General features: G+C 51.2%; 2 protein-coding genes across 2 annotated transcripts in view; one reads left to right on the top strand and one right to left on the bottom strand.

The window, feature by feature from the left end:
* The window catches only part of LOC144170808 (retinal guanylyl cyclase 1), a 220,827-nt gene extending 206,076 nt beyond the window's left edge, over positions 1–14,751 (bottom strand). The window contains exon 1 of the mRNA XM_077700820.1: positions 13,785–14,751. Coding sequence (XP_077556946.1) covers positions 13,785–14,466 — 682 coding nt within the window. The 5' untranslated portion in view covers positions 14,467–14,751. The remainder of the gene's footprint in view (positions 1–13,784) is intronic.
* The window catches only part of C12.1 (spliceosome-associated protein CWC15), a 385,811-nt gene that overhangs the window by 303,099 nt on the left and 60,404 nt on the right, over positions 1–22,308 (top strand). The gene's annotated exons all lie outside the window — the stretch shown is intronic.

Genomic DNA, 22,308 nt, shown 5'->3' with positions numbered 1-22,308 from the left:
CGCGCCGCCGGCAGCCGATCGCGGAGGCCGTGCGCGTAGGCTACATCCTATTGTAGCGCGCCCCCACTTGTTAGACCTCCACTTCTTCGTTAGCTGGTCCGGTGGCCGTCTCCCCGTGTGCATTGTGAAGGGATGGCTTGACAGATTTGTCGTCATCGTCTTCGGCGCGGCGGACCCGTGGCGCGCCGGCGCTACGTGACGACGAAGGCGGGAGCTCCTCGTGTGGCGTAAGCCCACGCGCAAGCCTGGACGACGCCGCACGGACGCCGCGAGGTGCGCGCTTACGTGCGCTCCGTGCTTATCTTTTTCTGCTAAAGCTACTGCGCGAAGTCCGTGCTTTCGCAAGTTTTCTACGTGCACCTGTCACGGCGCACGCATCAGGCTATTTCTTGTTCCATTCTGGGAAGTACTAGGTTCGCGCTGTAATTACAGCACTTGACTGCTGCTCTAGGGACCCGGGCTCAAACTCCACAGGAACCCGATTTTTTTCCTCTTTACAGCGGCGGCCATTTTGTTACCAGTCCTGCTGCAGCCGCCGACTACGACTTCTACGATCCCCTTACGCGTTTTATGTGACACCTTTCGCATTAAAAATTGTGGACGATTACGATACTCCCCAAGGCTAAATTACAGCGCAACGCCGACTGCAATCTTCTCGGTGACAGCGCATACTCAGAAAGTAATCGCGTCATCAGCGCACTCTGATGCTATTCCGCGCTATTGCGCTGTTGTCTATAAGCGCGTCGCCACGGCCGAGCACGTCTCCCGCGGCCTCAGCATACCGCTCTTCCTCTGACACTTTCATCATACTTTCCTCCTCCGCTTTTCTGATCACTCTACGTCGTCTATCTTCGGTGCCCTCTTCATTCGCTCGCTTACAACGAGGCCGACGGCGACGCAATACCACAGGAGCGGCGCATTAATCGCACACGGCCTCGGCATACTGCCCTCCCCCTCACACTTTCGCCATACTCTCCTCCTTAGCTTGCCTGCTCGCTCCAACTCGGCTATCTCGGGGTCCTCTTCGTTCGCTCGGTTACAACGAGGGCGACGGGGACGCCAAAGCACAGGAGCGAGCGCTTAAGAGGAAGCTAAGGCCCGCGCCGTCTGGCAGCCCACAGAGCTGCTTGGGAAGCAGAGAATTGCAGTCCTCTCTTTCAGTGCTGTGTTCGCTACCCGCTGACCGGACCCAGCGGCGCCACAGCCGCGACATTCGCAGAGCACAACTGGAATGAGGGCCCAGCGGCGTCCAATTCGCATTCACAACCTGTCCTATGATTTTTCCGTCAAGGACTCCGCACGGTTGCTTGTTCGGTGTCCCCACCCTGGCTTGCTTCGCACGAGTCTTTTTTAATAAAACTACCGCGAATGCTGCCTTTGCACCCGCCACACTGCAGAAATGGTTCCGCTCGAACCCTCAGCCCCTTCGTAATGTCCCCATTGTCCCCAAAATGTTTCCTCAGACCTCAAACACCTAACTTGACATCTTCTCGTGACTCTTTGGTCCGTGTTCGGGCCCCCTAAATCCTCTCGTTAATTCCCCTTAAGAAGAACCTAACTTCCTGCACTCTTTACGTGTTTTTTTTTCATTGCGAGCGACCTGGCAGGGTGACGTGAGATGGGGTCTACACTCCCCTCTCAGTTCCTTATTACGACGCATCTCCCTTACCCGACATCACATCGACATACCCACCTCGATATCCCCTCCGAGCTCGCACAACAGTTCCTGCCATTCCGATCAACGTATCTTCAACCTCACATCCGCGGCGTCGTCGAGCTCGAGTATGCACTCTTCGCTACTGCTATAGCCATCTAGCAACAGTGACGTACACGGATGCCTCCTTCTCCTCCTGCCCACCCGCCCTTGCAGAAAAGATACTCGGGCGTTCCTTCCGCCCTGCCTCTCGAGGCCCAGGCAATCACCGGCGCAATCTTATCTAGTGGCAACCACGTGATCATCAGCGACAGCCAGGACTTGGCCAGGAGGCTCTCCGCTTGTTCCAGGAGCAGTTCAGTCCCATGATAATGGTGCGTACACTCATCTGGCCAAACACACTGGTACTAGCTATGTACCAGTATGATTGTCCAGATGAGTATACATGAGTATACATGCTGGGCTGCGTTCCTCGTCACGCAGGTGTCCCGTGCAACGAGCTGGCCCATCAGCTCTCCCGTGCTCCGTCCCAACCGGGAAACTCAGAGACGCCCTTTCCACTCGCACACGCTGGCGCGACAAGCCCGTCTGCCCCCACGCCACACGGAGGAAGAGTTATTCAGGGATAAGCAGACTCTCCTTTCTCCTCCTTACCTGTTACCCCCGGGCAGATGCTTGTCTTATCCGGCATGCGCAAACGGACAGCCTTCCCACCCCACACATACTGCACAGATTAGAAGGCCATCGCACGGTGCTCTAAGTGTTCTGGACTTCCCAATACACCGCATGTTCCTTGGGACTGCTCTGGTTCGCAACCATTGCTTTCAAGACATCTTAAATCCCTTTCACTTCCTCCCTCCTCTCCAAGGCTGGCCATTTCCGCCAGAGGAATGGACTGAGCGGCCTCGTGGCGAGCTTAGGTTGCTCACGTTACACGTTCGTCACGTCCTTCCGTCTGTATAGATATTTTTTTCTCCCTGAACCCCGAGCTTGGGAGGCCTTTTTGTGTCAATAAAGTTTATCAACAACAACGCCCTCTCAAGACACGAACCGGCCCCAATTATGCCTGACTGGCCTCCCCCTTCTCCCTCCTTCGCCGTCCTCAACCACGGCCAGCTGGTCTCACGCATCCCAATAAATGTTGCGCAATTCAACTGGTACCAGCCGCACTCAGAGCGCCGGGTTTTTCGCCTCGTGGGTCACATGCAGCTTTCGCATTAAAACCGGCGGTAAATGAGGGAGTCGATGAGAGGGCCCAAAAGGACGAGGGTCAGTGTGGCTTGAGCGTGAGGCCCAGGAAGTGGACCGTGGACGCTGAACGGCGGAGAAAGTCTCGTTACCGTACCAGTACTTTCCTTCTCTCCTTTTATCAATTTTCTGCCTGATACCATTTCCTCGCCTTGCGTTTTGCACAGTTCAATTTTCTAGACATTTTCATTAGTACGAAATAATATCCTGCCTTGGCGAATTCCCTTTAGTGCGCACGCGCCATTGCTTCTTGCGGCACCGCCGTGACCTTGACGTCCGAACCCGAAAAACTCTTCTGGCAGTAGACTGGACTGCAAGGGTACGCGCAAACCCTCGAGTCTATCACGACTTGAGTCGAACCCTGCGTGTCTTGCGTTGACGTTCCCTTCGAAGGCAACTTGGTGCCAAGGTAAAAAGGTTGCAGTTCAGAAGTTTCTGGGGAATGCCTCGTTTTACCGCGGTCTCAAGACTCTTCCACTGGCGTCACAAACACCTACATCATTCAAACCACATCGGAGGGCAAGGGACTGATTTCGGCCTCCCAGGGATGTTTAACGGTCGCTGAAATATCGGCGCACGAGCGCTGTTGATTTTCGCCTCCGTCAGAACGACGGCCGCTGCTGCCGCTAATCGAATCGCGTCCTCCAGCCTGAATGCGCCACGACTGTTGCGCACCGGTAATAGGCGGCCCTTTCCCTTAACGTGCACCGTGCCCAGCTTGAACAGCTTGAACGGAGGTGTTGTAAAACCAACCTGCGGGACATGTCGGACCGAGGAAATGTCGAAAAATGCAGACCTGCAGCTATTATGCATGCTTAACGGCGCGCATACCTGAAAAAAGGTCGGTGCTTCCCAAAGCAACTTCGGATCAAAGAAACGTTGTGGATGGCGCACAGGCGTAGACGCAGGATCACGCACGCATCTCTCAGCGACACGTTGGCACTGGCGCCGCCGCAGAGCCACGCGCGCTTTTTCGGACCCTCGCAAGCTAGTTAGTGGATCGGTCGACGCAGAACGTTGCCCGGACACCACGTGTTTCTTTGCTTCCGGCACTGGAATGGACACCTGGCATCCGCTTCAGTTCCTTGGCGAGCAAGGCAAGCGTGCCTGCGAGATCCAGAGGGCGATGGATTTGAACGAACCGAACAAATTGTAATTGGTGAGGGACCAGAATCGTGCTGCTCTGCTGGAGAAAACAGCGTTCGTAGACAGCAGCAGGAATGGCGGGACCATGAAACCACTCCCCATCCTCTTCGTGCTTCGATGGGAGCATATTCGATTAGTAAACGCCGTGGTTTCAACAACGCCTGGGGGGCTTGTTCGGGCATCAGAAAAAGTGGGTCGTGGTGCTGGCGTTGTGGCGTGAAAGTAAGCGTGCATGTTTTTACTTGCAATAATGATGGGCTGAAAACAGACCGTTTGATGTCGTCACTCCCGGCTTCTCCTCCAACAACCCGCAATGTTCGAGGCACTGTTTTCGGTCAGCACCATGTGTTCCACAGTGGCATGTAGCTGTTCTTGTCGCACTAGGGTAATGCATATGTAAAGCTTGAGCACAAATGTTTCAAGAAAGCACAACCTTGTCAGTCGCGTCATCGCTGGTCGCGAGCGCCATCTCATCGCAGGGCGTGGGCGAATCGGAAGTGGGCATGAGTAGCCGATTTGGGAGTGTTGCTTCAAACGTATACCTTGCCACACCGTCTTGCTGGTGAGCAGTCGTAGACCACAAGCCTGCCGGCTAACGTAATGTTTGCCGTCTCCTCCTAGCCTCCCAGGCAGCTTGTACAAGCTTTCATGATAACCCTCGCTAATCGCCATCTTACCCACACTGAACTCGATAAAGCCCCGTCAAGAAAGCATAAAAGCCCGCGATACAAGGCACGCACGCACTGTTCCAGTCGAGCGCCCAGGGGACTATAACAGCGCGGAGAAATTGGTGGAAGCCAATCCCATCAATCAGCTTCGAATGCCTCCTCTACACGGGCGACCATACAAGACCGTTTCGAGCTGCGCGCCCCTGTAATTGCAGAATATACGAGACCTGCCTCTCAGTCCGTCCCATCCCGTGCAACACGCCCCCCATCCATCACACGGGCGCTGTGCAAGCGCTTTGAAATAACACCGTACTACGTCGACGCGGTGGACTATCGACATCGTGGCACGTGCGCCGTGGCAGCAGCAGCTGACCGAGACCATCAGCGGCCGCACCACCTGTCCTGCAAGAGCGCTTGAGACGGCCATTGAGCTAGCTAGCGGCCGGTCTTAACAATTGTAATATCCGACTTGAACACGGCCATTCTATATTTCGCCCAGGGACTCATAAACAGCTCGCAGACCGTCGGAATTCTCTGCAAAACACTTCACCCGCTACCCCGACCTGGACTCCTGCCCACGCTGGTTTGGGCTGTAGCAAGGCGGTCCGCAATTCACACCTCCGAGCCTTCACACGGTGCCAGGTCGGCTCGAGGTGGCCTGCTCAGCCCTCACAACTTGCTCGCGTGTCACCTCCGTGCGTGTCCCTCACGAACATGTGTGGTAGAGCCACTACATGGTAGCTTATTTAGTGGCCCTAGTGTGTGGCGGGTCCTTCAGACCCTTGCGTGCTGCCACCGCACCCAATTTACTTCCGCCCTCCGTGCAATTATTCTGTCCCGCTCCATGCCCCGACGATCCCTGTCTCCCTCCCCTCCCCTCCAAAGGCGTGGCGAGCAATACGGGAAGCTCAGGTGCCAAACCTCTTCGGCGAACCGAGCCGCTGCTGTCGCCGTCAGGCATGTGCCGGGGACAACAGCACCCTCTTGACTGCATTTGTTTTGCTTTATTTCTGCCTATCTTTCTTTCTTTACGTCTTTTTTCCTTCTTTCCTTTCTTTCTTCCTTTCTTTCTTTCTTTCTTTAGTGTTCTCTGTCTTTTTCTCTCCCTTTTCTTGAAGTCGTTCTTGCCATACCAAAGGGAATAAAACAAAAACTGCAGGCGCTTGTGGAACGGCTCATGCATGTCAACATTGTTCAGCCCAAAAGACACTTTAGGCATATCTGAGCCAAAAGGTAACCCGTAATGTCAACGCTCTTCTGATTAAAAACACACCTCGTCTTGATTTTTAAGAAAGAGCCAATTGATAATAATGGGTTAAAATTGCCTCCCAAAAAAGCGAAAGCAAAAAAAAAAGTATCGCTAAAAAGACACTGCGTCGGGCTGTCGGCTCGAGCGGCGAGAATAGCCACGGCCGGCCAGTTTTAATCGCGCAGAATAGGTAAACTCCTGCCGGTCGACTGCCGGCCCTGCCTATTCTCGCTCTCAACAAGTCCGCCTCAGACAGCTAATGACACTTACCAACCTTTCCCCTGCAAAACGACAACAGTTTTTTCATTCGTCTCCTAATCAAGGCATGCGTATCCCCTGTAAAATTCCGGACACCACTGAACACATTATTTGGACATGCCCTCGATTTCAAACTGAAAGACAGGTTCTCCTACACACCCTTCCCGCTAACTTACGACCAAATTCCCTAAATGATCTCCTGCGTCCCTCCTGCCCACCTAATTTAGCGAAGGCAGTGTGGGACACTGTCCTGCATTTCATATCCCGACCCACTATTTTTCCCTCGCTATTTCCCACCCATACCTGTCGTGAACCTTAACGTATCGCTACCCCTAAGGGGGTCTGATGCACTAGCAAGAGACCCCCGGGTGTTTTTTTCTACATTTCAATAAACGTTGAAAAAAAAAAGACCCTCGTACTGAAATTGGTCGCTAGGACGATTCTATCGTTACGCCGAGTCTCATTTACTTGTCATGATTACTTAGTTCGTAGTCAATTTGCATACGTATGGAGTTTCCGTCTGCTGCCAAAACATAACTGTCCACGGAGGCAGTCCGGTTACATAAAACGGCTGTAACTTTTGTTTTATCGACGCTATGCCGAGACAAATATTGTGAGAATTAATTTAGAATTAATTCTAAGGAAGTTACGTGTATCTGTCTTTATTCAAACAAAATTAAACCCAGTTCCACCTAGTGCAAAATCTGCTAAAACCTCGGAATTGTGGGCCGTACTTACAAAGATTCCGTTTAACTTGGGCTTCTTGCTTGAGTGTAATGTTAGAGTCCTCTTGGCGACTAATTCTGATATAATTTGTTTCCCGATGGTTCCTATAAATCAACAGTTGGAGCCGTTTTCTATAACCTTCCAAATATGGCCATGTATTGACAGCATGCAGTAATTCCGTAATGCTACAACTTCAGTGTGAACAAATTATGACAAGTAAATGAAACTCAACGTAGTGATAGAGTCCTCTTAGCGCTTAATTGCCGTATAATTTGTTTGAAAATACTTTCGATAACAGAAGAGTTAGCGCCGTTTTCTCTAATCATGCTCTCTCCGTAAGTGGCCATCCTTCACTGCGCCGCAGGAACGTAAGAAAGCCAGCTTACAGCAATTTTTTTAAAGTCGGCTTCACCTCTAAACGAAAAGGCATTTCTAGAAAGGCGTTTATAAGGGCAATGTAAGCCGTTTTATATCAAAGTATGCAGGCCACCGTGATGTCATATTTTTTGTGATTTTAACACGAAATTATTTCATTCCCGGATACACAAAGATTTCAGTGACGTTATATCCGTCACAGAAGTGACGCCAGTACAATCACGATGGTCAGCGCAGACGAAAACCGGGCAAGAAGAGTAACTTGGACGACACAAGCGCTGCGCCTGTGCCGTCCTTGCTCTTCTTGTCCGGTTTTCGTCTGCGCTGACCATTGTGAACGCACTCCAACTCGCCCAATTCCAGTGGCGTAACTAAGTGGGGGCAGGGGGGTACAAGTGCCCCGGGCGCCACTTGGGAGGGGGCGCCGAGCCGAGTACGCCCAACTGGTGCTCGAGGGAAAAGTCGCCGTTGAAAAGAGTGCTAGTTTAGACTTGTCGGTACATTGTAACGAACGAACAGAGCTGACGAAGACGAGTAGGCAGAGGGGGACACACAAGGGGCGCTGTGCCCGGGTACACAAACTAGAGTCACTGAAACATGAAAGTACTGCCATTAGCAGGCGACGCGCGGGCAGCATTGGTGTTTTGTCCAGCGCTGCGAGCGTGTCGCCCAACTACAGTGCCTAGAATTTTTCTATGCACTATAGTCCATTGTTTAAAGTATCTATTAACGTCGGCATCGTCTGCTTCGCATAGAAGGCGCCACTCGCGCGTGTAAAAACTATCCTTCTGCTGGCGGAGCAGCCATTTTTGGAGTGTTATTTGAGAATTTCGTGTAATTTACGAACGAAATAAAAAACAGGCTAGAAAACAGTATTTGTTATTGCACGGTAACGATATTCACGCGAACGGCCAGTAGCACGCTTTCCCGTGCGCCGTAAAGTCACCGGAACTTTGTGCGCTATAGAATTCACAAGCTGGTTGTTTTCCCCGAATGGTGCCAAAGATTGTCCCGCCCCACCACTTTGATCACAGTTTTAGAACATGCAGTGGTGCGTTGACGCATATCAACGCATATCAGCGAACATCAAGGTTATCCGTACGCGCCAGTGCAACACCACCGAGACTTTTAGGCAGTGTTGGCCAGTGTCGTACACTGAATTTCTTTCCGGGTTTCGCGGGAAGAGGGTGTTCACAACTTTGGGCAAACATAAGAAGAGCAAAGGAAACCATGTAAATAAAAATCACTTTTAGTAATGTTAGAAACCTTAAGAACAGCTATATCCCGAATAGGTAACCTCAGTGAGCTTGATAACATCGATTATCCGCACACCGGTAAAAAAAATAATTATGGGGAGAGGGGAAGGGGGCGCAGGCCCATCCCATCCGCGTACCGAGCGTATGCAGAGTTTGTTTATCGTGCATCGCAATATGTTCCAGCTTACTCAAATTAGATTTAAATATTAAACAAAATCTTTATCAGCACTAGCTGCAATATGCAATCCGTCTTTTGATTTTTCCAGCGCGCATTTCGTAAAATTGTTGAGGCAGGAAATCGCCTGTAGTCATTATAGTTATTGAGGGGCATATGCTCTGTCGATCTTCGAATGTACAGCCCCTTTCATCATGCCCTCCCTGAGGTTTAGCGAGGTGATATTAAAAAGTTCCCATTGATGATGTATATTTACCGCGACATGATGCGTTAGCGTCTTCTCCTTTCTTGGCAAGTACTGGGAGGTCCAGCATACAGAAAAGGACAGGGGACAAATCTTGGGGTAAATCTCCAAAAGAGATTATAAAAACAAGTAAAGTGGGTGCAAAGTTCTTCACGGCGCCTCGAACAAAATTTGAGTACGCTGCGTAATAAACTCCGTTCAACAACACGTAACGAAAAAAATGCCCTTCCAGACTCTCTTCTGTTGCTGCAGCCAAACGCACAACCCCTGTAATTCGGTTATCTTTCACATTGTGTTGTAGCACGTAATGTAACAATAAAAAAAACATGGGCGAAACAGGTGATGCAATCCGATGTCCATCATCGAGCAGATGGACGGAATGTGGTCGCCGCCGACCACGTGACCGAGATGGACCACTGAATGGCGGATTCGCGCGGCAGCGGAGAGAAAAGAAAGACGGTACTCTCCAAGTTCCAGTGAATTTAGTACACACGGGGAGCTAGTGCCCTCCACATCCCCCGGCTTAGCCACTCTTGTGTGTTCCCCTCTCTTCGTCCTTGTCTACCTCAGCGCTATTCTTTTGTTACAATGCCGCTCTTCAAGCAGCTAAACTGATTAGGACGGGCTTCTGGGCAATTTGGTATTCATGGCAGACGAGCAAAGCGCAAAAATTACACAAAGGACGAAGGAGGACAAGTGTACACGTCTACCAGTTATGCGCTTTGCTCGAGCTACCAGTTAAGCTGCACTCCTTGTAGTGAAACTGCACTGCCACCCATGTGCGAATACTCAGGTGCGCCCGAATCAAGGACTTCAGGGGGAGCCCCCGGATGATATCCAGTGTTTTCATCTGTTCTCGTTTGTATTCCAGCAGTGGGCGGGGAGGGGGGAGAAAGAGTGCCTAAAATTTGCACCCTCGTATTCCTATTAACCCTTTTCAGGTATTCTTAAAAGGCGAGCTGAGGCACGTGCAGGGGATTGCAGGGACGATCCTTTGTGTACTCACGAAAGCTTTATGGCCATGTTTCATCAAAAAATACCCTCTGCGAATTCCCAGTGGAAGGCGTTCCGCTACTGAGCTCGCGGTTGAGTTTCTGTACTTTTGGCGAGTTTTACCGTTCCGACATTGACGCGCACGACCTCTATTAAGAGATTTTAGATTGGCGATTGCTGCTTCCACGTCGGGTTCACCAGCCAGTGTAGAGACCTGAAGAACTTCCAAAATTTGTCGTGCAGTATGGAACTGTTAACGTATTTCCCAAACTTCACGTCACCACTAGGATAATGTTAACCATAGCAATTTTTCTGTCGGTGGCTGTGAGAGGTCCTTAAGCAAGCTGAAATTGACACTCATATTGCTGGGCCATAATGAGCCAGAAAAGGCTTTCCTTTTCTTTATTTGCGATAATATGCCCGCTGGCATAAAAATAACCTATTTACAGGTAGAGATAGGCAGCCGTATCTCGGAGGAAGGCAAGAATCTGATCTTGTTCTGCTGAGAGTGGAAAAAGAAGAAACTGAAAAAACAAAGTTTTATGACATTATGAAAGAGTTTGCTTTTTCGAAAACAAGAAAATATCTGTTCTAGCCTTGATGGAGTGCGCTTCATTTAAATCATTCGGTTATTAATGACCAAATGATTTCAATGAAGCGTTTCAAACGAGAATAAACGTGTTTTTCTTAACAGGAGGCAATACTATCGGACCAGGAGAAAACAGGGATTGCCGGAACGAGTTTTCCAACGCATCATCAGCACTGACAAAGAATGGGGGCGTAGTATGCAGATTCGAAGTACGCAATATAATTAATACTTTTGAGCAATACATCGCGATGGTAATGAACGAGAAACGATAACAGCTGTTTACATGCCTACATGATCGTTCTCTTCTCTGTGGTTGTACGTAATTTAGAAGCTTCACCTATTTCGTGCCAAGCGAGGCGACAACACGGGACCAGCAAGGTAAATTTCTTTCACTTTTTTTCTAACTTTGTGGACTTTTGCACTTTTGCTGTATGGTACGATACATCGACGTGCTAAGACTGTTATACACCATCGACGCATGTATGCGCTCAGATGGCTATAAAATCGCCAGTTTTCATTAAATCTCTCTCTCTCTCTCTCTCTCTCTCTCTCTCTCTCTCTCTCTCTCTCTCTCTCTCTCTCTCTCTCTCTCTCTCTCTCTCTCTCAAGATGACTATAGTCCACTGTAGTGAACAATCAATCACGAAATCGCTCAGAATTCGCTTCCGGAAAACACCCAAGTGGTCTTTTTTTTAAACTTACATTAATATAAAAAATTCACGAAAGCTTGCGCTCAGGCGCAAGGCATGAATAGTGGAACTGCTGTAGGTGCACTCATAGTAATGTTTCAGTATAATTGTTTATTTGCACAGTTGCGGTGCTATTATTAATCGTGATCATATGCTTCGAAGAAGTCGTCGTCTTCTTCGCGGCGAGTGGTGGATGCAAAGTCATCCTCAGCATTGTAGACTTCCTCCAGCTCAACTGGCCAAGCTTGCACTAAGTCGCGCAAGGCTTGAACCATAGGAAAGCTGCAGGATTTTTTTTTCTACGTGAGCTCTGAAGGACACCTCACCATGCATTTGCACAAGTTGGAAATTGTTTATTTGCATGTTCCGTCGTTACTCTGCACTGTGCTTGTAGTATTCATCGTCATCTGCATCGATATCATCGTGTTCCTCATACCAAGCATTACATGCACGGTAGCGCTTGACGACAGCGCGGATTTTTTTTTTTTTTTTTTTTTTTGTTAAACCCACAGCGCGAGCCGGGACACTGCGGTCGCCGCGAGGCACGCGCTCACGATCGCTCGGCATTTTCTTGGCGTTTTTTCCTGCAACACCGAATTTATGGCTTCTACAACAGCTGCTAATAATGATGATATTATAATATGAATATTTACTATCATTATTATCATGAGGGGCGCGAAAATATATTTGCACTGGGCGCCGTCCCATCTAGCTACGCCACTGCCCAATTCGCTACCTAATGCCAGTACAATGAAGCAAGCGGCCTGTAAAGGGTGCACTCGTGCAGTTAGGGTCATCTTGAGGGGAAGCTACCTTTAGTACTAAAGAGCACGTATACTTAGGGTTGTTCGTTTTCTGGTTTTATATTTTAACACGAAAGTGTTTTATGCCGGTTTTCACCAAGATTTCACTAACGTCATATCCGTCACGGAAATGACGCCAGTACACCTTTAGCAGGACGTCGCTCGCCAAGCACACCCTCTAGACAGCCGCCGACCCGTAAATCATGCTCAGCTGCAGATTTCGCTGCATATTTCACTTTCGTGTTTTACCGATTCCTATTACAGAGAAATCAACCACAGTTTTTTTATATACTGGGATCCGTTTCTTTTTTTTTGGGGGGGGGGGGGAGGGGAGGGGGGGCGGAGAAACCTGCTCCGGTGGGAGCGTGACACGATAGTAGAGGAGACTGTCGTCAAGGCCAGCGCTAGAGTAGCGCCGCTGTTAACATAGCAAGTCACCATGCATAACTCAATGTAGTTCATACAGCTTCGCTATTTTTCTGTCTCCGCAGTAATCCAAGGTAAAAGTAGCAAAGAGGCACCGACCCATAAATAAAACAAAAAACTTAAAGATACGTTTTCGATTCTACATGAGGGCATTCTCACAATAATGAAAATGCTCTAAATGTTTTTTTTTTAATCGGCGTACGTTCCTCGGTTTTTACCGTTGAATTTACACATAGATCAACAAGTTTCCGCTTTCTTTTTGTAAATACTATTAGTGGTCTTAGCTTCACTAGTTAACACAAAATGTCAGGCATAAAAATGGGCCGTTTATTCACTGAACTTGAACGAGAATTCTGGAACAAGAGCAAGAATTCTTGCGTGGTTCCGAAAATGCTGTCTCAGGCTCGATTGCCCGCGACACAGCTGCGATACGTGAAATGCCAGATGCACGCATCCGGTATAACCCATTGTTCACCCATTCTTCGTGCTGTCTGCCAAAATGCTAGCAATGTAGACAGAATTTGATGCCTGTTAAATAGTCTCAGGTGGGTTTAATTAATTATTCCGAGCTTCACAGTTCCCGTCGTAGCACAGAAGTAGCATCTCCCTTCCTCCTTCCCTCTACTCTACAACTGGGGTCGCAGTGTCCCAATACGGCTCTTTTGTTTTGCCTTTAAGTGACTGGGGCTCAATGGCAACGTACAAGGCATTTACGATCTCCGCGACAGGCCCTCACAACGGTATACCTTTGAGCAGGTGCGACAGCCCTAACGACGTCCGCAAATCTCACCCTTTGAAAAAATATCATCCTGCGTTTGTTGAAGTAAAGCTAAATGGACGCAGCTGTCACACTGGCGTCGTATCGACAGATTCGTTAGTCACGTCACTCATCCCAGCGTATATCACACGTTTTCACGCGTAACCCGCCGTAGTAACGCAGCAGCCCTAACGGGATTAACGCACAAATACGGCCGTCCGCATGGCATTTGTGTACACCCACAAGCACACACACACACACGAACACACACACACACACACACACACACACACACACACACACACACACAACACAGAGAGAGAGAGAGAGAGAGAGAGAGAGAGAGAGAGGCAAGTGGCCTTAGTCGGTCCGACACAATTGACTATGGCGCAGTTCACTCGCCTGGTATTTTTCAGGCGCTTAACCAAAAACGTTGGAATTCAGTAAGACAGACCACGTGACTTGGGCATACTTGTCGTGGCGTAATAGCGAGAGTGTAAGAATTGGCAGGGTGCGTGCGAAGCTCACCTTTGACAGGCGCGCTGATCACTCGGAGCGCCTCGTCGACTTCGTCCGTGCTGGCGTTGGGCGAGAGCCCGATGACGCGTCGAACGACAAGGCCCGAGGGCCGCAGGCGTGCCTCCAGTTCGTTGGCCAGGGCGAGCCACGGCTGCTCTTCGCACACGACGAGCACTGCGTACTTGATGCGCAGGTCATTGAGGCACGAGGCCACGGCGAACGCCGCCAGGGCCACGTTGGGAGACACTCGGCCGAAGAAGGCCTCCTTGCCGGCTGCAGGCACGGCCGAACCGGCCGCGTAGCCGTGACAATTCCACACAACCAGCGGCTTCCGGTGCACCTGCGCCAGAACCTCGCCGGCCGCGCACACTTGTTCGTCCAGGCCGCCGACGACACCGGCCACAAGTGGGTCCTCCATGGCTTCGATGACGGCCAGCAGGCCGCCCGAGTCGCACAGCGTGCTGCTCCGCACCGTCAGCGTCAAGTTGGACTCGGCGAGGTACGACGTTATCTGCGTGTGGTTTGCCACCAGGCTGTCCATGGCGTAGTGAAAGGTGGTCGCGTTGAAGCCACGGCAGCGATCTTCGTGCGGCAGCACGACGACCGTGTGCCGGCGCTCGGCGGCTGCGGGCAACAGGAGCCCGCTGCAGCAGACCATGCAGGCGACCAGCATGGGAAGCGCTCCGGACATCACGCTGCCGGCGGCGGGTGACTGGTCGTTCCGGCGTAAGGGCCGCACTTGTCGTGGTTCGAGTAGTAGCTGCTGCCGCAACAGCTGCTGCCGTTGCGCATTGTGGGCCGCGTGGAAGGCCGGCAGGCGCCGAGGCTAGCTCACTGGCAGAAAGCCCGCGACCTCCCTCCCTGGCCGGTCAGCACTTGGCGGACCTCTGGCGCCGTGTTGTTGGCCGGCGCACGGCGAGCATCACGTGCCGCCGGCAACCGGGCGTGCGACGATGTGCCCCGAAGCGTGCGTGGAGCCGGGACCTCGGCGGCGAGTGCGGAGCGTCGTTGGCGCCACCGGCCGAGCCGGCGGCCATCGATCGAACCAAAATCAGAGCGCGCGCGGCCTGCTCGTGCGCATTGTTTGTCGGACTGCAGCTCGTGCCTCCGGCGGCATTTCCCGCTTCTCGCCACGTACCGTGCAATTCCGATCGAGATAGTCTAGTTACAACTCGGAGAACGTTGGCCGGGCAATATTTCGGACATGCTAGCCCGCAGCAGTACCACCTGGGCAGTGACGGACCTTCGGTGGATGGTCGTTGGATCGCAATTTCACCCCAGATGTCATGCCATTTAAGCGTGTCACGTAGCTGGGCTATTTGAGGTCAGCACTGATCTTCGGTTTAGTTCTTGCTCCCAGAAAACGCGCTCCCTAAAATGTACGAGAACTATATATGCAATCATCCTCGTCACCCTCCCTATATATAGTGCACGAAAAAAACCCTCAGTTTTGGACCGCCGAAGGCTCTAGTCCTGTGCTGCCCGCGCCCATTCTTTTCCCCCGAATTTTCTCATTCAACTCTCCATCGAGTTAGGTGTCTTCTCCTACTTCTAGTTCCGTATCTGGCTAGCCACCTTGTTACCCTCGGGGTCTACCAGCTGTCCGTTATTTGCCTTACACAGCCAGCGAAAGTCCACATTTTTCTTTTGGTGTCACCAGTTCGAGTTTGTTCTTTGATCCCTGACGCTGTTTTCCTACGCCTACACACTAAACATTTTTACACCCTTATCGTCTAAAAAAGGTGTAATAAAGGTAGTGGGAGGTCATTATAGCGGAAGAACGACGAAGCGAGACCGAAGCCACGGCTGCCCTTAGCGGGGATGATCACTTTACTGACAGGGGTGCTTTCGTGATGATTATGATGAATGGCGCATACGCAGTGGGAGATTTAACCTCCCCCCGCGCCCGAGATGATCGATGGGTGAACAATAGATCCGCAGTCCTAACATTTTGGTTTTTCTGTCCATAAGGCAAGTCCTTGCCACGCGGTCGGGGAACGCTATCCCCTCTTTCGTCTCCACCGGTGCTTGCGCCGTCGTGCAAATCTCACGACAACCAAGGGCCGCCAATGTAATGCGGATGACAACCAAACTCTCTGCCCTGCTTCCAGAAAGATTTCAGGTCCTTCAGTCTTCCGGCGATTGTCCTGAAGATGATGGCGAGCAACCTGGGATGTCTTGTCGTCGAGCTGTGTTCTTAGATCGGTGTTGTCGTTCCCTTGGGTTTTCTCTTCTGTAACTCCCGTTCCTGGCGAGCGCATTTTCTTGACAGGTTTCAGGTCACCATACGGCTCGGCCACTTCTTGATCACATATCTCTGTTTCCTGGCACTGAGCAGAAGTGAACAGCAAGGTTTCTTCTGCTTTCAAATGCAGAGCATTTCTTTAACTCACGATGTCACCCGTTCTAGGCGTCCGTAGTAGTCCGCATCGCTCGCAGGTGCGCCCTCTCCCCCGCTCCTCCTCGCCTACTCTCCGCTCGCATCGCGCGCTCTCTCCGCGGTCGGTTCGCGCCCAACAGGTGGGGGCGCGCGCGTCGCGGGATCAACAAGATCTGTGGCGTGATCGTGACGTCAGCATCGCGCGCGCGTGGCGCGATCGTGGCGTGATAAAGGCGGGTGTCGGCGAGGCTGGAACGCACTCATCGCCGCAGTCTCTCGTCAGCAGTTGCCGTCGTCGAGTCTCCGTTGCACGAGATGGAATCAAGACCTTCAACCAGTGGTGCTACGCAATGGAACAATAACGTGCGCCCCCGGAAATGCTCTGCATTTGATCGTGCCCCTCGCGAGGGGGATGTTTTTTTTTTCGTAATATGAAACGCCTCCACAACCTCGCGGGTGAGCCTATCTTTGTGTTGATACAACACCTCAGTATCTTCAAAGCATGGGTTGCATTTGCACTTGCCACAGTGAACGGATAGATGTGCACCTTTACCCGTCTTTAGTTTTTTCCTGTGCTCGCGCAGGCTCTTGTTGAGGCATCTGCCAGTCTGGCCCACATGCATCGAACCACACGATAAGGGTAGGCAATAGACAACCCCCAGTCGGCACTGTACAAGGGACACGTCGTGCTTCACCTGGCACCCGCCCCGCCTACGGTTCTGCACCTTAGCTTTTTTCTCAATTGCGGGGCAGACACGAGAAAGTTTATTCGGGGATCTCGTAGCTCAATTCGGGGCTCTCGTAGCGTACTCTCGTAGCTCAATTTATGTCAGACAGTTTGTCCACCGGTTTTTGTTTTTACGGGACTCGCAAGAACCCTTTCTGCGAACTTTCATGCAATCATCACTAGCCAGTTCATTGCCCACGTTTTTTCAATTTCAGTTCGACAGAATGACTGGCATTCGCCCATGACTGCAATCTCATAAACTCTTCAACGGTTTGAGCTTGTCGGATCTTAAGAAGTTCCGGCAAGGACTCGCCCTTCATGGCGTCTAGAACGATGCAGTCGAAACCGTGTTGCGTAGGCTGTACGTTTCCTTTAACGTCCTTCATTTCACCTGTTGCGTCATCTACTTCGACAGGAACCGCTGAGTCGTCCTTTTCTGTGGCAGACGTAGCCTCGTGCTCTTCACGCTTGTCTTTCGTTGGTACGCGCGATGCAACCTCGCTGCTGGCTCCCACGTTTATCTGGAACGTTCTTGTGGCTATGATCCGTTGCCTCGACATGGTACCAAACCCCTTGCACCGACTCGGCTCACCATCCAAAGTTGAGACCTGGAGCTTCGGCAGGACAGCTGACGAGGTTGATGGACGCGAGCCGCAGTGAGGGTGGTCGTCTGGATAGAATGCTGGCCGAATACCGTTGTACACGAGGGTCATTGTTCGAGGGTCATTTGGCTTGCCTGCAGTGCCTCTTGTACTGACTCTACTGCCGGGCGCCTTTCGAGAGTTCAAGGCCTAACGCAGACAGTCAATGTTTCAATCTATGGTTTCTCCGTAAGCCAATGCGTCAGAGTAATATCCCTCAACCTCATCATCGCCCAGAAGCTGTATACATTTCTCTTCAACTTCATAAAGTGCAGTGACCTTACTTTCCAGGAGGTCAATGGCCTCTTGAAGGTCGTGAGGAGTCGCTGAGACGGCTTCAATAAGATCCGTTGCTGCCTTTAGCAGTCTAGTACTTGCGTCGCGAAGGATACGTTGATGCCGGCGCAGCTTATCGATCGCACGCATTCGGTCGGTCGTCACTACGTGGTTAGGGCCAGCCATGCTGACTTCCGGCTGAGGGCGGGGCTAAGCAGCGTAGTAGCAGTCAAAGGAATGGGGTTCTACGAACCTCAAGCCGGAGGAGACGTCGGTGGTCTCCTTCGCCGCACGTGTTCATTCTCCCGGGTTTCGGCACCAGAAACATATAGCGGAAGAACGGCCGAAGCGAGCCCGAAGCCATGTCTGCCCTTAGTGGGGATGATCACTTTACTGATAGGGGCGCTTTCATGATGATTTAGATGAATGGCGCATACCCAGCGGGAGATTTAACAGTCATTACACCCTTTTTCTTAGGTTCCGGGATCCTAATTTGTAGCTTTGCCCCCATTTTGTGTGCCAAAAATGGTGATGACCGACTGCAACTATCTCGGTTTTCTGTAGGGTGTTGAAAGTGTTAGAATGGGTGTTAGTTTATTGATTACAGCAATGAATATTAATGTCATATACTTAGTTTTAAACACTTCCACCTCACCGCTTATGGATGATGATGCTGAAAAAACTTTATTATAGTCGTCTCTGTTAAGACGGAGTCACTGCTTGGGAGTGGCAGTGTCCTCGTCCCTTCAGACGGCGGTCAGTAACCCATGGGCCCTGGCGGCGTCTTCCGCCAGCTGGACGACTGCTGTTTGGACGTCGGGTTGTGAGCTAAGCAGCGCGGCCTCCCATTGCTCGTGCCTCGTAATGCGTACACGTGGTGTCTCCGGTTTACTGGGACACGCCCAAACCATGTGTTGGAGCGTGGTGGCTGCGGCGCCGCCCCACTTGCACTTATCTGTGTATATTTCTGGAAAGTTGCGGTGGCACAGGGCGGGGTGTGGGAAGGTGTTCAATTGTACCCTGCGCCATGCAACCGATTGCCTTCTGCTAAGTGTACGATGAGCGGCTGGAAGTGTACGTCGGCCTGATCTATAATGCTGGGTAATTTCTTGGTATGTAGCCAGCCTGTCCCTCCCCCTCCTCTCCCCCCCCCCCCCTCCCGTCGATGACGGCACGTTATCTTCGAAGTCGGCCTGGTAGCTGAATCGTCGGGCCGCTTCATGTGCCATCTCGTTTCCCGGGAGAGACGAGTGTGCTGGTGTCCATATCAAACGGATATGTTGTGAGGGCAGGATTGGTTTGCTTTGAATTATCTTGGCTGCAGCTTTGGATATTCTCCCTCGTAAATAATTTCGCAGTGCGGTCTTGGAGTCGGAGATAATGGTCGTGGCCGACGTGCCCGCAACGGCCAGAGCGATGGCTACTTCTTCCCCAATTTCGGGATTAGCCTCTGTGACGGAGCATGATGCGACTGTATTGCCCGGCTGGTTTACTACAAAAGCCACTGCCGCTCTTCGTCTGGGGTAGTCCGCCGCGTCAACGTAGCAGACCTCTGATTTGGAGTGGTACTGCTTGTGAAGTGCCGTGGCTCGGGTCTGCCGTCTCTCTTGATGATGCTCCGGATGCATATTTTTAGGTAAAGGGGTCACACTGAAGTGATCGCGTAACTCGTCCCCAAGCAAAATTTTTATTCCGTGTTGTCCGTGTTGGTCTACATAGGAGATGCTGAGAAGATTTAAGATGGCTCTTCCGGTGGCGCTTGCGGCTAGTCTGTTGTACTGTGATGTGCGCTTGGCTTCGACGAGTTCGTCTAGGGTTTTGTGTATGCCCATCTCCATCAGTCGTTCGTTAGAGGCTGAGACTGGGATGCCCACTGCCAACTTGGTGGCTTTGCGTATAATACGCTCAACTTTTTCTTTCTCTGTTCGAGTGAGCATGAGGTACGGGGTGACGTAGGTAACTCTGCTTATAATGAAAGCATGTACGAGACGTAGGAGGTTTCCCTCTTTGAGCCCATGGTGTCTGTTGGCTATTCTTGCGTAGCCTACTAATTTGAGTAGCCGTGTTTTGCAGGGCCCGTATTGTGACCGTATTGGTTCCCGTTTCCTGTATGCGGAGACCGAGAATACGCATACACTCTGTTCGAGGAATGCATCTTCCCCGTAACTGAACCTGTATATCCGGATCATTTCTCGGCCTTCGACCGGCTGTGGTGGGTCTGAAGAAGAGGATCTCTGACTTCTGAGGCGAACACGCGAGTCCGCGTGAGGAGACGTAGTTTTCAACAATCGTGGCAGCCTCTTGTAGTCTTTCTTGAATGTCTCCGTCCCTGCCTCCTGCGGTCCAGATTGTTATATCATCAGCGTAGAGGCTGTGATGCACGTCAGGAATTTGCTGTAGTAGGGGAGGTAACTTAATCATGGCCACATTAAGTAGAAATGGTGATAAGACCGACTCCTGTGGGGTGCCACGGCTGGGTCCCAGACTTATAAGGTCAGATTTGAGGTCATGTACCGTTATTCGGGCGGTCCTTCGGGTCAGAAAGTCGGCGATGTAGTTGTACGCCTTGTTTCCCACGTTTAAGTCACTGAGATTTTGAAGGATGGCACTGTGGGCCACACAGTCAAAGGCTTTAGTCAAGTCCAGCCCCATTATGACTCGATAATTAAGTGGGGACACGCCCGGGTTGTCAATTATTTGATGTTGAAGTTGTAACATCACGTCTTGCGTTGATAGGGAAGACCGGAAACCCACCATGGTGTGCGTGAAAAGCTGATGCGTGTCCATGTGGCGGTTGAGACGGGTCAAAACCACGTGCTCCATCAGCTTCCCGAGGCAAGAGGTCAGTGAAATAGGCCTCAAGTTCTCTAACTTCAGATCCTTTCCAGGTTTGGGAATGAGCTTAATCAGGGCGCTTTTCCACGTGGCAGGAAGGTTTCCCGTGTTCCACACCTTGTTCATGTAGGCGGTAAGAGCCTGTATGGACGAGTCATCAAGGTTGGTGATTACACGATTGGTAATACCGTCAGGGCCTGGTGCAGATCGCGTGTTGAGATGAGAGATAGCCTCATACACTTCTGCTTTGGTGATGGGTCTGTCCAGCTCGAGGTTTGGTTTACCGGCATATGGCCTGGCTGGTTCTGAGGGGGCAGTCTGAATGTAGAGGTCCCGCAGCTTTTGCAGTAATGCGGTTTCATCTCCTTGATGCTCGTGTAGAATACTCAGTAGGTTGTTACGCTGAGTAACGCGTCTTCCCTCTGGGTTTAATAGGCAGCGGATGGTGTGCCATGTTTTGGGAGTATTCATCTGCACCTCCATCCGATCACACAGAGTGTTCCATTGTTGGTTGGTGAGGTACGCGGCGTGTTTTTCGATTTCCTTGTTTAGTCTAGCGAGCCTTCTGCACAAGGAGCGGTTATGCCACTGCGTGCGGAGCCTCTTCTGTGTACTGTCTTTGGCCTCCCACATGTGCAGAAGTCGTGAGTCTATATTTTCAAGACTAGCCACTTCCGGTACTACGTGTGTGGACAGGTCGACGTCATTTTGTAAACTTTGCGCCCATGTGTCCAAGTCCTCGGTGGTAGGGTCCTCTTCTTCTGTGTCCTGCACCCGCCTTAGTTTACGGAACGTGTCCCAGTTTACTATCTTGTGCTTCCGGCCGGTGGGTTTAGACGGTCCTGCTGTAAGCGTAGTCTCCAAGATGAAGTGTTCACTGCCCAAGTCTTTAAAGGTGTTTGTCCCCGTAGCACTTGGAGCATTATATACGAGTGTGAGATCAGGGGTGGTGTCTCGTTGGACACTGTTGCCTCGCCTCGTTGGGTGTGCCGGATCCATCAGAAGTGTCAAATTGAGTTGTATGGCTTTCCAGACTTTCTGCCCTTTTTTAGTTGGCCTTGTGTAGCCCCATGCGGTGTGTGGAGCATTGAAGTCGCCCAAAATGGCCAACGGGTGTTCACGGGACGTGTGGAGGGCTTGGTGTAGTAGCTGCGTGAGGTTGCGCGACTGTTTGGGTGCGCTGTACACATTTAAAATGTACAATCTCTGGACGTGCCGGGCAGACGTAGGAAGAATTTCTAAAAATACGTATTCAGGGCCAGGGCTGTTGACATACAGTTGTTTGGCGGGGATGTTTCTGTCCAGCAATGTTGTTACCCGCTGCTTCTGTGGGGCGTCTGTGTCAGCTGCGGTCGAGTGATACGCTTTATACCCTGAGAGTTTGGTCAGAACTTCTGTTTCTTGTAGCGTGATTACATCAGGCGTTGGCTGTGAATTATGATACAGGAAATTTTGGTACTGGTGTAATACTCCCCTTTTGGATCTGTACCCCCTACAGTTCCACTGCCATATGCGGTAGATGTTATTACGTCTTGTCGTTATCATTGCGAGCTGTGTTTTGTTCAGTTTCGTTGCTCAGAATCGTGGCGGCCTTCACTGCATGCGTACGAGCGTAGGGAAGAGGCCGCGTGGGACCTGGGGAGCTGTGCGGAACAAGCGTAAGTCTATATTCTA

The sequence above is a fragment of the Haemaphysalis longicornis genome, unplaced genomic scaffold (genome assembly GCF_048455015.1).
Source record: "Haemaphysalis longicornis isolate Haplotype H1 unplaced genomic scaffold, Haemaphysalis longicornis Haplotype H1 scaffold_2, whole genome shotgun sequence".
NCBI classification, from domain to species: domain Eukaryota; kingdom Metazoa; phylum Arthropoda; class Arachnida; order Ixodida; family Ixodidae; genus Haemaphysalis; species Haemaphysalis longicornis.
Note: the sequence above shows the minus strand (reverse complement) of the source record. Positions and strands in the feature narration are given on the sequence as shown.